The sequence below is a fragment of the Ascaphus truei genome, chromosome 4, assembly GCF_040206685.1.
Source record: "Ascaphus truei isolate aAscTru1 chromosome 4, aAscTru1.hap1, whole genome shotgun sequence".
NCBI classification, from domain to species: domain Eukaryota; kingdom Metazoa; phylum Chordata; class Amphibia; order Anura; family Ascaphidae; genus Ascaphus; species Ascaphus truei.
Genome location: NC_134486.1, coordinates 242,272,753 through 242,288,290, shown reverse-complemented (window position 1 = coordinate 242,288,290; position 15,538 = coordinate 242,272,753). Strand labels below are relative to the sequence as shown.

At 42.0% G+C, this 15,538-nt stretch overlaps 1 protein-coding gene across 1 annotated transcript in view; it reads right to left on the bottom strand.

Annotated features, from left to right (window-relative positions):
• Positions 1-8,363, bottom strand: part of IGF2R (insulin like growth factor 2 receptor) — a 126,999-nt gene extending 118,636 nt beyond the window's left edge. The window contains exon 1 of the mRNA XM_075597099.1: positions 8,176-8,363. Coding sequence (XP_075453214.1) covers positions 8,176-8,276 — 101 coding nt within the window. The 5' untranslated portion in view covers positions 8,277-8,363. The remainder of the gene's footprint in view (positions 1-8,175) is intronic.
• Positions 8,364-15,538: the final 7,175 nt, after the last annotated feature.

Below are 15,538 nucleotides of genomic sequence, written 5' to 3'. Positions count from 1 at the left end.
GCCTTTCGCTCGTCAATATAGTTACTTACTGTATGGAAATCCTTTTGGGAGGTGTGGGGTGTGCACCATTTAAATATACATTGCATATCCAATTAGCCCATCTCCCAATTATCTAAGGTGTGCTAATTTTTTTAGCACACGTGCAATACCTCTCCATATGTTATTTGGAGGGAGGTTTGAGGAGATATTTCTAAAATGGGTCTCTCTGATTTCACAAAATGCGGGCAAAACGGATCAAATGGTTGATTAGGATGTATTCGCCCAAATGTGTTAGGGCCCAACCAATCTTCTGATATCCATGTGTGGTATGATTTTGGTAAAAAAATAAATCCAGGTAACAGTGACAGGTTCACCAAACCAGACAGCAATTCCACCTTATTATGAGGTGTTGGGACACTACCTTCCCTTATCACATGCCAGTCCCTCAGAGGCTCACTGCCTAGGAACCAAGTACACACAAAAGTTGCAGTGATATCAAGCAAAAGTCACACAACATGGCACTCCTGAATTATTTAAGTAGCAAGATTGTTACAATAAACATTTCATTTTCATTAACATTCCGCATTGTGTGTGTTATTCAGTATGAACAGTGATTAATCACTTTAATTCAATTCTTGTTTATAATTTAACCGGAACAGAGGTTTGAATAGTACAGATACTTTGTGACAGTGGCCCTGTTTATGTTATGGAACTAATCCTTCTACTGACACATGCCATGCTTGAGAGAGGTTATAACTCTCCTATTAGAAACTCAAAGACACTTTAAAAATAAGAGACATTTTCATTTTAAAAACATTTTATTTCATTATTATTCTCAGTCAAAGCAGAAAGTATATTATTTTTATAATTCTTAGTTTTCATTACTTAAAACCTGGTGTTGTTATTCTGTATGCCATTGTACCGTGTGTGTACATTACTGTGTGTCGTCTGTGTGTATTCATTACGGTGTTGTGTGGGTGTGTATCAAACGTCACGCTTACACGCGTATATGTGTATTGGACACAACATGCCTGGGACCGTTTTAAATTAGCCCTATTTGTAAACATGGGATTAATTTATGTAGAGACAGACCGCGCACAGATCCAGCTTTAATATCACTGGGGGGCGCCGTTTACAGTTGCAGCGATTGACAGGTACGGCTACGGCCCCAGTGTTGACTGCTGCACGCGCGTCTGGCGACGCGTGCACAGATAAAAGCCGTGATCTGTGGTCTGTAGGGGAGCGATGGGATGCGCGGCCATGACGGGGCATTTCTGCCCTTCCATTGGCTGCCCGCCGACCACGTGATCACGTTGCGTTATGGGAGGTACCTGGCCTAAGTCATCACTGTGCACAGCGAAGTTGCCGAGAGGAGGAGGGGAGTTCAGGCTGGTCACCCGGGAGATAGAACACACACACACACACAATTACTCCATAGAAAAAATATTTAGTGCAACTTATGCCATTTGCTCACAGTCCCCCATAAACATAATGTTACACTAAATATGGGTTGATTGTATCCTGTGCAAGTATATTAACCCTTTTCAGCGCCAGAGCTAGCACATATAATAGACGACTATAATAGACCACGGCTCCAGGAGTCCTGTATTCAGCATGCTGTAAAGTTGCTTAGTCACTTTAGTGAAGCTTGGAGCTTCCTAAACAGGGATAAGCAGCCTTGCAGCCTATTGAATACGAAGCAGAGTGTTTTCAGTGACAACTGGAACTTTAACAAGGAGTGCAACCGTCAGTCACCTTTGCTCTACCCCAGTGAGACGGTAAACAGGTTAATACTCTCTCCATGCAGGAGGATAATGACAAAGGAGACCAACTTCAGGTTACAATGTATACACACCCCCCCCCCTCCCAGGGTAAACCGAATTCCGATTTGTAAACACTTCCATTTGGCTGATTTTTGCCACGGCATCGATATTTTAAAAAATACTACTTATTTTTTACATTTGGTTTCATGTTTCATATTAATTTACACAAGTCTGCTAGTGCACTCGTATGACTAATTGAATTAACCAACTCATGCAAGCTGTTCTGCTACTAAAAATACTACTACGTTGTGCTCAAACCATAAAGGTCAGAGATATTTTCCAAGTACAAGAAATTAAGACAACAACAAGGACTAAAGATAGGAATTGATCAAGGTGGTTAGTTTAAAGCAGTAAAATCTTTGATCATTTTTTTCCCCCCCACATAATTGTAACCAGGGGTCACCTGATGCTGAACCTCATTTTCAGTGCTGATGACCCCCTGGCTACCGAGATAATTACTGTAGTAGCTGACGGTGCTACCTTTGGAGAACCGAACATGGCCGCTGGACGTCAACTAATAGTAAGCCACAATCAATGATGTTGCGGCTTCCTATTTGCCAGCGGATACTGTAAGATTTGAACGGCCATATTGTTTCCCCAGAAGGGAGCCCAGCTCCGGAAAATACCACAGTAATTCTCAGCAACAATGGGGTCGGTCACCAAAGCTAGAGATAGCACTGTAGAGCTCTAGGTGGCCTCCTGGTTCCAATTATATAAAAATAAAATACATTTAAAAATCACAGGCAGGATTGTTGCTTCAAATGCGAAGACCAGATTTTATGAAAAAAACCACGTGAATAAACTTAGTTTAACCTCCTCAGTGTCCTTTTTCTGTTGCAAGAATGACACAAGAGCCTGCATTATTCAAACTACACTGGGAACAGGATGTTGTTTTATGCAGTGAAAGGCCTACAGATGCATGAAATATGTATTGGTTCTCCCCAAATTATGGTACTGAAGAGCTTCCCTCAGGACAGGCCTAAAAACCACTGGAACTCAAACCAGTTCTTAGACAAATAATGGGGGGGGGGGAAGCTGCAAGATTAAAAAAAATATGGCTAAGCCAGATCCTGAGTTGCAGCGAAGTGAAAGTAAAGTAACACGTTGAATGAAAAGTAAGATTTTTAACAGTTCTCTGCACAATCAAGTTATGGTGAGTAAAAAGTGACAACAACCCTCCGCAGAGTAAAAAGCACAGTAATGATGAACAACACTTATGCGCACAAATATATGTTACAGGCAGGTGCCATAATCACGCTTTACCACATAATCATGCAGCAATACAGTTCTCCCTGCGGCCAGGGATTCTGGGTAATGACATGCACTCATTGGCCAGGATTAATCAAACCGCATTATGGAATATAGCTCTAGGATCCCACAGCAACTGCCATTCAAGTCATTGGCAGATAACGCCTGATCGTGTGTGATATCCCGCATTACGGTTTGATAAATCTAACCCATAGGGACTCTTTTTTTATTCTTATCCACTTTAACTTGGATCTCTTTAGGCCTATATCTGCTCCTTCACACAGCTGTTACAGGGAAGCCTGGGTTTAACAACGTTGCACATTTTAGTCAGTTTAGCTCACACAATATAAAACACACACACACACAATTTTCCAAGACCCTAGCTTGTCCCTGGTCACAGCAAGTTTGGAATTGCTGTAGCATTTCCCCCTCAATTTAGGTCCATCTAATGAAAGAAGAAGCACTTGCTGTATATTGCAAGACGTGTGGATGAGGTTTCATAACTCAAATCTTGCTAACTGCAATGTGCTGAAGGCTGTGCTGGCAGCCAGAGTTAAAGTGAAGCTAGAAACACAAACTGCAAGCTGTGAGGTGGTGTGCACAGCAGGACTGAAACGCTGTCGCATGCTTAAAGTAACCCTACATGGGGAAAAAACGTGAAATAATGCACAGCTCAGCAGTATTCAATTGGGATCCAAGAAATGTGTAAATATAAACGCCTGCTAAAGGTAGATTTGTAAATTAGAATAAACCAGCAGCTAATGTCGTTAATGTATTATGCTGACAGAAAGCTGACTGAACGCAATTTATCAGAAGTTTGGCAGAAGAGTCCTCACTTCAAAGGAAGCTTTATACTTCAGCATCAAAAGGAATACACCCCGTCTCAAAGTTAACTATCTGTCATTTAGAGATCAGAAGAGAGGTTGTAATTTTGAATTGAAGAGTTGCAATATGGGTTAAGTCCGGCACGGCCTAGGTTTGTTCCTAATTTTAGCTGAAGCGCGTTTCCCCACCAAGGGTGCTGTGCTGCTTAACACATTTAGGGGCTTATGCAGAGAGGATAGAGAAGGGAAATAGCACCATATTTTGGAGAAAATACTTCCCAGAGAAGCTTCTCCTGCAGAGAACATGGAGAGATTCATAAAATTCTCCACAGCAGGTTTCTTTACTTTAAAAATTGCCAAACACGTGGAGAGATTGGTAAATTCGCCATGTTAAAATAGGGTGGTATGCAGGTAGCATAGATGCACTGCAACTCGCCATTCTGCCCTATATTATAGTGAGTTCAATCTAGCCAGAAAAACTTGGCAATTTTGAATCTCATCAGAAAAATGAGGTAACGCAGCTTTCTGCATACGACCATAACTTGCTCCAATTCTGTGGCTATTTTCTTGCCGTTTTCACATTAAATAACGTTCCTCTCTGCATAAGGCCCTTAGTGTGGTATTCAAGGGTTTTGCACCTCAATCCGACAGCAACTGCCATTCAAGTCCATGGCAGCTACCGTGAGATCCGAGTGCGATACCACATGTCGCGGGCTTGATGAAGACCCGGCCAAAGTGTAGAAAAATGTGTTGTTCTAACACTCAATGAGTAAGGGTGCCATAAAACACACCCGAAGGGTTTCCTATGGGAATACAAAATAATTGACGAAAGATTTTGTATCACATTCAACAAAAACAGGAATGCTGAAACGTACAATGACATTTCAAAAACACAGCCATCAAGATAACACTGCAGTTGTAAATGTAGATGTGAAAATGCATCACTGATGAGTTGTATTAATGATTAGCCTTGAATAACAATTAGCTATTGATAAACTAATGATGCATCTCAGAAACTAGATCAAATACATAGCAGTACATTTTTAGGGGGGGACATTAAAAAACAATGAGCTACAGTTCTCAAATGAAATATTATTTACATTGTAATTTCATCTGGAAAAGAATTTCCCTAATCTCAGTACACATCTATTGCTCTACTAATATCAGTGTTTACAACCAGTGTGCAGGGTGTCTCCGGGCAAGATAAAATGTGGATCTGTTTCAAAACTAAATCACGTTTCTTTTAGTGTACTGTTCAAGGAATGATTTTAAATTACATTTCATATAATTGCAAATGATTCATTCACAAGACGACACAATATTGTCATTATGGTAACACTTATTAAAAAACACAATGGTAGATGTCATTTTGCAGTAATTAGGTCTTTATTTTCAATTTCTGAAGCAACTTTAATAAAGTTGACCGTTCTAAATCGGATTCGTGCCACGAGAAAAAAATTGAAGATAGAATAAGGTTGAGAAAAACATCTTCATATTATTTGCATATTTCTGCCATGAAGCACTGTGCAGATCAGCAAACAGCACAATGTTCCCACATTAAAGGTGTGAAGAATGGGGAGGGCGACAGTGACAACGGTCAGTCGTCAAAATGTAATTTAAAAAGTAGTGGTGCTGTGCTTAAATATATAGTGGTGGTATTCAGTGACGCCTCTTACCATTACACTTCATATAGTTGTAAGGGTAAAATTATGAATAGCAATAATCCTATTTAAAATTATTTGAACACTCGGATTACAAGTACATATCATTTAGAAAAGACAAGATAACATGAGACAAATGCTGAGAGCACAGGGCAGAACCGCCTCCAGAGAAACGTGCTTATACTCAGAGGGTTCAAAAAATAATCTGGTCGCTCCTCCTTCTCGTGGCGATCTCTCCAATGCAGGAACCATTTACCCGAGTCCCTCAAACCCGCTTCCTATCTATGTTTCTTCAAGACTCCGGCTGCTTCCTACTTTAAACATGTTTGTAACTGTAACTTGTAATAATGTCAACTTTACTTTGTGCCCCGGGCGTGTACGTGAAAACGAGGAGGTAACTCATTGTATTTTTTCCTGGTAACATATTTTATAAATAAAATAAACAGATGAGTGGGACCAGTAACAACACCACAGCCGAAAAAATGATGGGGCATATGTACCAAGGCAAAAGTGCAATTCTATTACAAAATAACAGCACTGTATGAATTACATTTAAAAATAGGGCATTGAAATCAAGTGCAGTTTATTTTTGCCCCAGAATTGTGCCTTGATACAGACATATACTAGTATGTGTAATACTATGGGGTCTAAGACTTGCCCTGAAGAACAAGAGTCCCGTGCATGCCACTGCTTTTCTAATATATTGGACACATTTTCTGCAGTGCACTCGGGAAAGAAAATGTCATCAAATTGGGAGTTCCCTATTTAACCCTCGAACTGGATAGCAAGAAAATGATCACACTGGAGTTAACCCCCTTCCATGCGGCTTAGGCCTTTCGTGCACTGTAGGACATTTAACCAACTCTTTCTTCACACAACCCGCCTGAAAACACACAGGCTGCAAAATTATTAATCTGCCAGTCCCCAGAGCCGACTGCAATGCATTGTTGTGGCAGTGAAAGGGTTACCCCAACTGCTTTGGCATTACTGAGGCCTTCAACACTTAACATATTACTGGGAAACTAGGATATTCAGAGTATAGCAACAGGGGTAGTAGCATGACAAAATCAGAGATGAAAGGCTGTAAAATGAACCGGTTGGGTGTTGAGATGGGTGAATGGAAGAAGGTAATACAAATAAATTAATTTGCAGCATCATTGTAAGAGCTGCATAATGTAGGACACCATAGAAACATAGAGAATAATATCACAGCCTGCACAGATCATGTTTTCACTGACTCCAGCATATGGACAATCCTCTACATTAAGCACATACTGTACATTGTTAACATACTAGAATGTACAAAAACTATTTGCAGTGAAACCACACATCAGATGAGCTTACAATTGTATTGGCAAGTGTACAGTTACCACACAAACCAGGAAACAGAGGGGGGTTGGAAAAAATAACAGATGGTGAAAAAGGTAGAAGGATGTAATAGTATAAAGACGGTGAGGATTTGAGAAGAGCATATCTGCTCAGGAAAATGCCGGAGAAAGTTATTTCAGACAACAAGGAGATGATAATGGGAGATGTTCAACAAAAGATATATAGAATCAGCACAGGCTTCTATATCGGCAGTATAGAACAATAAGCATGTAAGGGTCTGGGTGTATTCTTGTACATGAATGAGTGTCCATGTGCAAATGTGTGTACATCAGAGTGTGTTGCATCAGTAGAGTCATACATGTATACTGGGTGTGCAGCTGTATGTTTTGAATGTATCAATGTGTCCAAGTGAATGGCACAGTGCACTGTTTAACCATTCACTGACAAAAAAATCATTACTGGCACCTCTGGCAGAGAAGGGGTTACATGTATGGCAACCCATTGGCCCTGTCCTACTCCCACGATTACAATCTAATAAAATACAAAAAGACAATATCAGGGTGTTGCCTGCTGGTGATAAAAAAGAAGGTGACAATAGTGCTCTAATGACAGAGAATAATGGGATAGCATCTGCATCAGTAGCACTGTTAATAGCACAAGTATTTGAAATAAGATAGATGGATGGTAGGAAAGGCCTGTGGTTGTGCTGTTCAATGTGCCATTAGGAATACAAATATATGTAATGCAAATGATGTTAAATGGGTGAATCATCATCATCACAGTGCTCATAATAAGAATAATTTTAGCGTTGCTGAATACAATAACCTGTACAATCACATTGATATTGATATTGATATTGATATATATATATATATATATATATATATATATATATTATATATATATACACATATACACACACACACACACACACCTTTTTCTCATTGCATATTGTCCAGTATTATATATAATATTGTGATGACAGTGCCAGGCATAATACATTGTGCATTATCCTGTACTATTTATACATTGATATCAGTATTGTGCATTGTTCTGTATTGTACTGTGCATTAATATCATACATTGTCCTGTATTGTACGTTATTATGCATTGCCAGAAATATAAAATATATATATATATATATATATACACACGTTCCTCTTTAATATCGATCGATATACACACGTTCCGAATTGTAAATGATCCTGCATTGCATACAGTATGTACATATAACCCAAAGCTGCTAATAGAGGAAGTGCCCGTGTGCATCTCACAGTATAATACCGCCGGCTCCTGCTGACCTGCACTCACCCGCATAGCTCTCTCGGTGCTCCTTGCCCGGGTGTCCCGCTGCTGCAGGTGATGATGATGATAAGGGTGAGTGTGAGCAGCACTAGTCCCCGGGGTCTCATGCTGCGGCCGGAGCGAGGGCAGAGCACAGAATACTGACACAGCCTGCAACCCCAGCACAGCGTCACACCATGTGACCCGTCACATGACCGCCCCGCCTGCTCCACACCACGTGACCCACACACAGGAAGGGGAGCGATGTGCTTTCTCTATTCGTACTGCAGTGTGATGAGAAACACCAGGCAGGGCATGGTCATAGTGTAGTGATAACTGTCTGCGCCTTCACCAAATGCCACAAACTGACATGCCATATACAGGATTGCATATAGATCAAGACCAAAGTGGAGCGATTCTGGGGCAAGTTAACTGCACCATATATATGTAATAAAAAAAATCCCATTGAAATCAGGATTTTTTCTTTGGTACATCTTGTGCAATTCTGTTGCCCCACTTTTGCCTATGATATATAGACCACGAGTTTACAATCTAATAGTAGTTGGGGCACCAAGAGATAAAATGGTTTGCGCAGGGTCACAAGCAGCGGATATTAAGGCGTGAACTGTGTTTTACGTTCTTTAAAGGGCACTAATGTTACCACTGTGCTACTCCTTGCACTTGTAACAGTGTTTCCCCCACCCAGTGGGAGATTTGGCCATTTCTGATCGTGTGGTGCATGATAAATGCTGGTAACCGGTTGGGCTGAGTCGTCCGCCGATGGTAGTGGGGACACAGGACCAGGCTTCTGTGTTCATACCCTACATATCTCTTTAGCAGTGTTCATACCCTACATATCTCTTTAGCAGTGCAGCGCCTCCATCTGCCGTAGGCTCCAGGGAACTGAAGGTAATCTCCCACGGTAGAACGATTACCTCTCCCCACAGTAAGGTCACATACCAGGCGGAACGGTTTATTGTCTTCACTGTACAGCACAGTAACAAGGCAGAGTTCTGCCCGATACAGTACTCTCAGTTACCACTGAAGGATGGTCCCTGGACCTTGACTACAGGCCAAGGGCACCCGCAGCAGTCCCAGCTCTTGCATCAGAACTTACTGCCAGTACAAGGGCAGAATAGTAGCCATCCGGTGACCTGGCTACATACTATTAATGAAGACATAAATGCGCCAAAAAAACCTAACTAAAATGTCCTAAACTAAATAGCGCTAGACCTACAAAGTGCACCAAAAAGAAAATATATATATATAGTGGACAAGTGAAAAGTGATTATAAACCACTAAAAGACCTGAATGAGAAATGGGAGGAGAGTTGTGGAATATTTCTTGTAATAAAGATTAGAGAATTCATCCGGACCAGGGACCTTCCCAATTTTCAGGGATTTTATTGCTTCCATAATTTCCAGGGGCTCTATAGTTTTTTCAAGGTTTGTGATGTCGTTTGGGTCTAGAGTGGGCAGTCGGCATTTTGCTAGATAATTTCGAATTTTTATTGCTCTTTTCTATTTAGCCGAGTCTCCCACTGGGCCTGGTAGATTGTAAAGGGATGTGTAGTAGTCCCTAAATGCATCACTTATGATTTTGGGGTTGTGAGATACTGAGCCATTTTTAGTGTAGATGTTGTGAATTTTAGCCTTAGCTTGTTTTTGCTTTAATTTGCGTGCCAACATTCTATCTGCTTTATTACTTTTTTCATAGTACTTCTGTTGAGTCCATCTTATAGCTCTTTCTGCGTTTGACACTAACAAGAGGTTTAGTTCACCCCTCACTGAGATTATCTGCCTGTAATTTTTCCGAGATGGATTTGACTTGTGGGTAGATTCTAGTTCTGATAATTTTTGTGTTAGTGTTTCAATTTGTTTTGTTTTTTCTTTTTTTTTCTGAGAAGCCAGGGCAATCAGTTTGCCTCTTATCACTGATTTGTGGGCCTCCCAAAGGGTAAAAGAAGAAACCTCTGGGGTATTGTTTAATTCAAAGTATTGGGCCAGTTCTTTTTCTATTAGTTGGAGATTTTGTGGGTTCAGTAGTAGGGATTCATTCAAGGACCACGACCTTGTTTTATTTTTGGACATGAGGCCAGCCAATTTGGTTATAAGCGTAGAGTGGTCTGACCAAGAAGAGGGGGCAATTACTGCTGAGGAAATATTATTGCTAATTTGTTGGTCTATTAGGATATAGTCAATTCGAGAATAGCTATTATGGGGGTGAGAGAAAAAGGAGAAATCCTTTACATTGCAATTGACTAATCTCCAGGAGTCTACCAACAATAGATCCTTGGTCATAGATACAAGTCCCCGAGTGGAGGGGGCTATTTTTTGTGGCGGGGGGGACTGGGAGATTTATCTAGATTTGGGTCCATAATTGCGTTTAGATCTCCTGCTAAAATTAAAAGACCTTTCTGGACAGAGAGAATTAAATTTGTTAGTTCCTGGAAAAAGGATTCTTGATTTTCATTAGGGGCATAAGTGTTGACTATTGTTATATCAGTGGAGTCCAGTGACCCTGTAATAATTAGAATTCTCCCAGCGTGATCATTTTTAATTTTGTCTACTTTGAAGTTTAAATTTTTATGGGAAAGTGTTGCTACGCCATTTTTTTTCGTGGGAGCTGATGAGTGGTAGATTAGGAGGGGGAGCGCCTAGTATCAGCTCATTTCTTACCAAAGTCTTCAATGAGATGATACTAGGCGCTCCCCCTCCTAGAGACATGCTTCAAGCTACCATAGTGGTAATCCCCAAAGAGGGGAAAGATCCCCTGCTGTGCTCTAGCTACAGACCTATTTCGCTATTAAATACAGATCTAAAACTATACGCAAAGATTCTGGCCAACAGATTAAATAGTATCCTCCCTAAATTGGTTCATCCGGACCAGGTGGGGTTTGTCCTGGGCAGACAAGCCCTTGATAACACAAGGAGGACAGTGAATCTAATACACGTAGCAAATCTCACGAAGTGCCCATCTCTATTACTCTCTTTAGACGCTGAAAAAGCGTTCGATCGATTAGATTGGCAGTTTATATCAGCTACGCTTTCGCAGATGGGAATCACAGCCAAAATTTTAAATAGTATAAACACACTATACTCCACACCAACGGCCACTGTGAGGGCGAACAGCTCTCTGTCTGACCCCTTTCCAATATTAAATGGAACCAGGCAGGGTTGTCCGCTCTCACCTTTATTGTTTGCCTTAGCCATAGAACCATTAGCATGCCAGATAAGGATGAACCCCTATATTGCGGGTATTTCTGTTGGCCAGGAAGAATTCAAAATAGCTCTTTTCGCGGACTATATACTATTGACACTTTCAAAACCTCTCACATCCCTCCCTAACCTTTTTCATGTATTATCAGAATTCGGCTCACTTTCAGGTTATAAAATTAATCATTCCAAATCCATGGCCCTTAGTTTAAACCTCCCTAAAGAATTAGTAAAATTACTCCAACTAAATTTTGATTTTAAATGGAATGCGAACCATATTAAATATCTAGGGGTTCAACTAACAAAAAATTATTCGACCCTATACAACGCAAATTTTAAACCCTTTTTTGACCAGATAGTCAAGGACTTAGCCAATTGGAACCCATATGTAATATCCTGGTTTGGGAGAATAACCACTATTAAAATGAACATTTTACCTCGACTCCTCTACCTCTTCCAAACCCTCCCGGTTAAAATCTGTCAGAAAGATCTAAACAATATTCAGAAGAAATTTTTGAAATTTGTCTGGCAAAACAGGCGACCTAGAGTCCGCAAATATATTCTTTATAAGTCCAAATTAGAAGGAGGCTTAGCTCTTCCGAACTTACAAAACTACTATAGAGCAGTTCAATTAGGGCAACTTGTTAGCTGGGAAAAGGGAGACCAAAAAGCGCACCAGCACAAACGGAGCAGGAAGAAACCAGAACAAAAAAATGATTAAAAGGGCACTTTAATGTGGCAAAAGACTCATCCAATGCATTTCGCTGCGACGTTCGAAATGCATTGGATGGGTCTTTTGCCACATTAAAGTGCCCTTTTAATCATTTTTTTGTTCTGGTTTCTTCCTGCTCCGTTTGTGCTGGTGCGCTTTTTGGTCTCCCTTTTCCCTGTATTGCATTGAGTAGCTGCACAGCCTGCCTGCCTGCCCTACCAGGATGTGAGTATTTGCATATTTTTCAGGGGAACCTGCCAATGAGACATATGGTGAGTGGGTTGCACCACACACCACCTGTCTTCAGGAGGATAGTACCCATTATATGACACAATAGGTACTATATCAATTGTTAGTACCCTGGTACAGTGGTCTGGCTTATTATCATTTTGAGATATACCTGCATTTGAGCGCTTCAGCTATTTTCCATATTGCAACTTGTTAGCTGGCATTCAAACACAACCGAAAGGAGGTGGGTCGAGATAGAGGATTTGATCTGTTCCCCATGCAAAATAAAAAATCTTCTCTGGCTCAACAAAAAGTCTAGACCACCCGAGAGTCTCAAGAACCCGGTGATATCCTTTGCCTGTAATCTCTGGGACTCCCTCAAATCCAAGTTTCAACTAACTGGTACCCCTTCCCTCATGCAACCCCTATTCTCGGACCCCTCCCTTCCTTTTTACACAGAAAACCCGCTCTCCCATACCTGGGTTCAAAAAGGACTCACGAGAGTCAAGGATATTCTCACTCAAGGTAAAGTCCCCCCATTCGCTTCTTTACAAACGAATTACGACATCCCCACGGCTGACTTTTTCAGATTCCTCCAGGTTAGGCATTATATCCAATCAGTCTACAAATCAGGTCAACCCCACGCTTTGACTTTGTTTGAATACTGGTGTCTACACCAGCCCCACACGAAGGGCATTACCTCCAGAGTATATCAAAGTTTATCCTCTATCAAGAGCAACCAAACCCCCGATAACTATATGGTATCATGGGAAAAAGATCTTAATGTCTGTATAGATCTCGATACTTGGAAAGACATCTGGGAAGCTGCCTCCAAAAATTCATCGTGCGTTGTAATAAAAGAGAATATTTACAAGTTAATATACAGATGGTACATGACTCCTGCCAGACTGCACTCTTTTCTCCCAGGGATCTCCCCACTATGCTGGCGTGGTTGTGGCGAAGTGGGGGATATTCTGCATATATTCTGGTCATGTCCCAAAATCCAACAAACTTGGACGGAAGTGTTCACCTTAATACACAAGATCCTAGAAATCACTGTCCCACATGACCCAGTATATATATTGTTAGGCAAGCCAATAGCCAACATCCCCCGGAAAAAAGCTAGAGTACTAACCCAAATGTTAAATGCTACACGGTGTACAATTGCCAAAAATTGGAAACAACCTGCCCCCCCATCCTTAAACCAAATAAACAATAAAATCTGGCATATAGTTTATATGGAAAAACTCTCAGCCTATCTGAATGGCTCGACCTCACAATTCTCTGAGATTTGGGCTCCTTGGTTTCGCCATGCAGGTATATCCCCATATATAGATTAGAATACTTGGAACAGAGTGATATATGTGACAATTAAATTGTTGTGTGCAATGCTATATTTTTACAAATGCTATCCGTTCCCCCCCCCCTCCCTTATCCCCCCTTTTATATGTTATATGTTTTGTTAATTTTTCTTTTGTATAAAAAAAAATGTTTAATAAAAATTTAAGTAAAAAAAAAAAAGACCTGAATGAGGATCACCTGTTGATGGGTGCTGCCTAGGGGACCCCAACAACAAATTTCTTAAAGAACCTGTTACAGAGATATCACCATACACAAATGAAATCCCTGGTGCATGGTATGGAAAGACAACAGAATGGATTACCACTAAAGTTGACAAGAGTCCAAAAGATATCCCCAGTTGATACAAGTCTGGCTATTTTCCATATAAAAGTCCTGCTCCTGTGCTGTCCTCCTCAGCGATGTTATCCTAATGTATAATTGTTACGCCGGTGCTGCCCGCAGACCAGACCCGTCCCCTGAGCTGAATGGGGAAGTGGTAATACACGCACCCGCAGAAAAGGGAGTGTGTCCGGAGTGTGGTATAAAGTGTTGCCAGGCCAGGTGTAGTAATGTAGACAATACTTGCCGGTACCGGTTGTAGAGAGAGAGTGAAGAATGCCTTGCCGAGGTCAGGGAGTGGAGAGCGGAGATAGGTCGTAGTCCAAGCCGTGTTCAAGGGGTTACCAGAGTGAGCGTTGTCCAAGGAGTGCCGAGATCGAGAGCCAGAGGGGGTAGTCGTAAGAGCCGTGTCAGAACCTGTGAAAACACTAAGAGAATCCTGAAGTACTTCCATGCAGAGACTATGTCGAGCAAAGACTGAGAGCAGAGAGGAGCTAGATAAAGAAGGAAGGTCCAATTAGGAACGGAGGCGGGACAGGAAGAGCTACAGGGAGACACTGCAGATTGGTGCAGGCATAACAGGCCAGGTGAGACTTGTTGGTAACCTGAGTATGCCCGTGCGGCTTGCGGGGGCGGAGCCTGAGGTCCGGGGGACGGGAAGAAGAGTGTGCAGAATGAGCGCGCTCCGTAACGCGTGTACGCGTGTGGACCGAGCCAATGGATGGTGCAGGTGTGCGTGCGGGATGGCGTGGGCGCACCCAGCGCTGAGCAGAGGAATCGCCGAGGGAAGCGAGTGCTCTGTGTGGGGAGTGCGGAGAACGCCGATTCCTGACAGTACTCCCCTCTTCAGGAACGGCCTCAGGACGGTCCATGAACGGTTTCTCTGGAAACTTTTTCCTGAAGGACTTAAGAAGGGCCGGGGCATGAATGTCTTTTAAAGGTACCCAGGATCTCTCTTCAGGGCCAAAGCCCTTCCACTGCACCAAGAACTGGAGCTGGCCCGTGGATAGGCGAGAATCCAAAAGAGTGAACTTCGTATTCCTTGTTATTTTGGACAGTGATGGGGTCCGGTTTACGAGTCTGATCTGGAAAGAAGTGACTGGTGATGAATGGTTTTAAGAGGGACACATGAAAGACATTGGGAATCTTCATACTGTGTGGTAGTTGGAGCCAGAATGCCACAGGATTGATTTGTTCACAAATAGGGAAGGGACCCAGGAACTTAGGTGCCAATTTTGGAGATTGTACCTTAAGGCGGATATTCTTAGAGGAGAGTCATATCAAATCCCCTGGCTTGTAACTGGGCGCCGAACGACGACGATCGGCCTGTAGTTTCGATCTGCGGGATGAGTCGAGAAGGGTAGACTGAATCCTAGACCATACAGTGTGGAAGGCAGAAATGCGTTCATCTACGGCTGGAACTCCAGAAGGGATATTGGAGATGGGTAGGCAGGGAGGGTGGAACCCATAATTTATAAAGAAGGGCGACTCCCGGGTGGCTTTGTTTTTTGCAGAATTGACAGCGTACTCTGCCCAAGGAAGGAGTTGAGCCCAA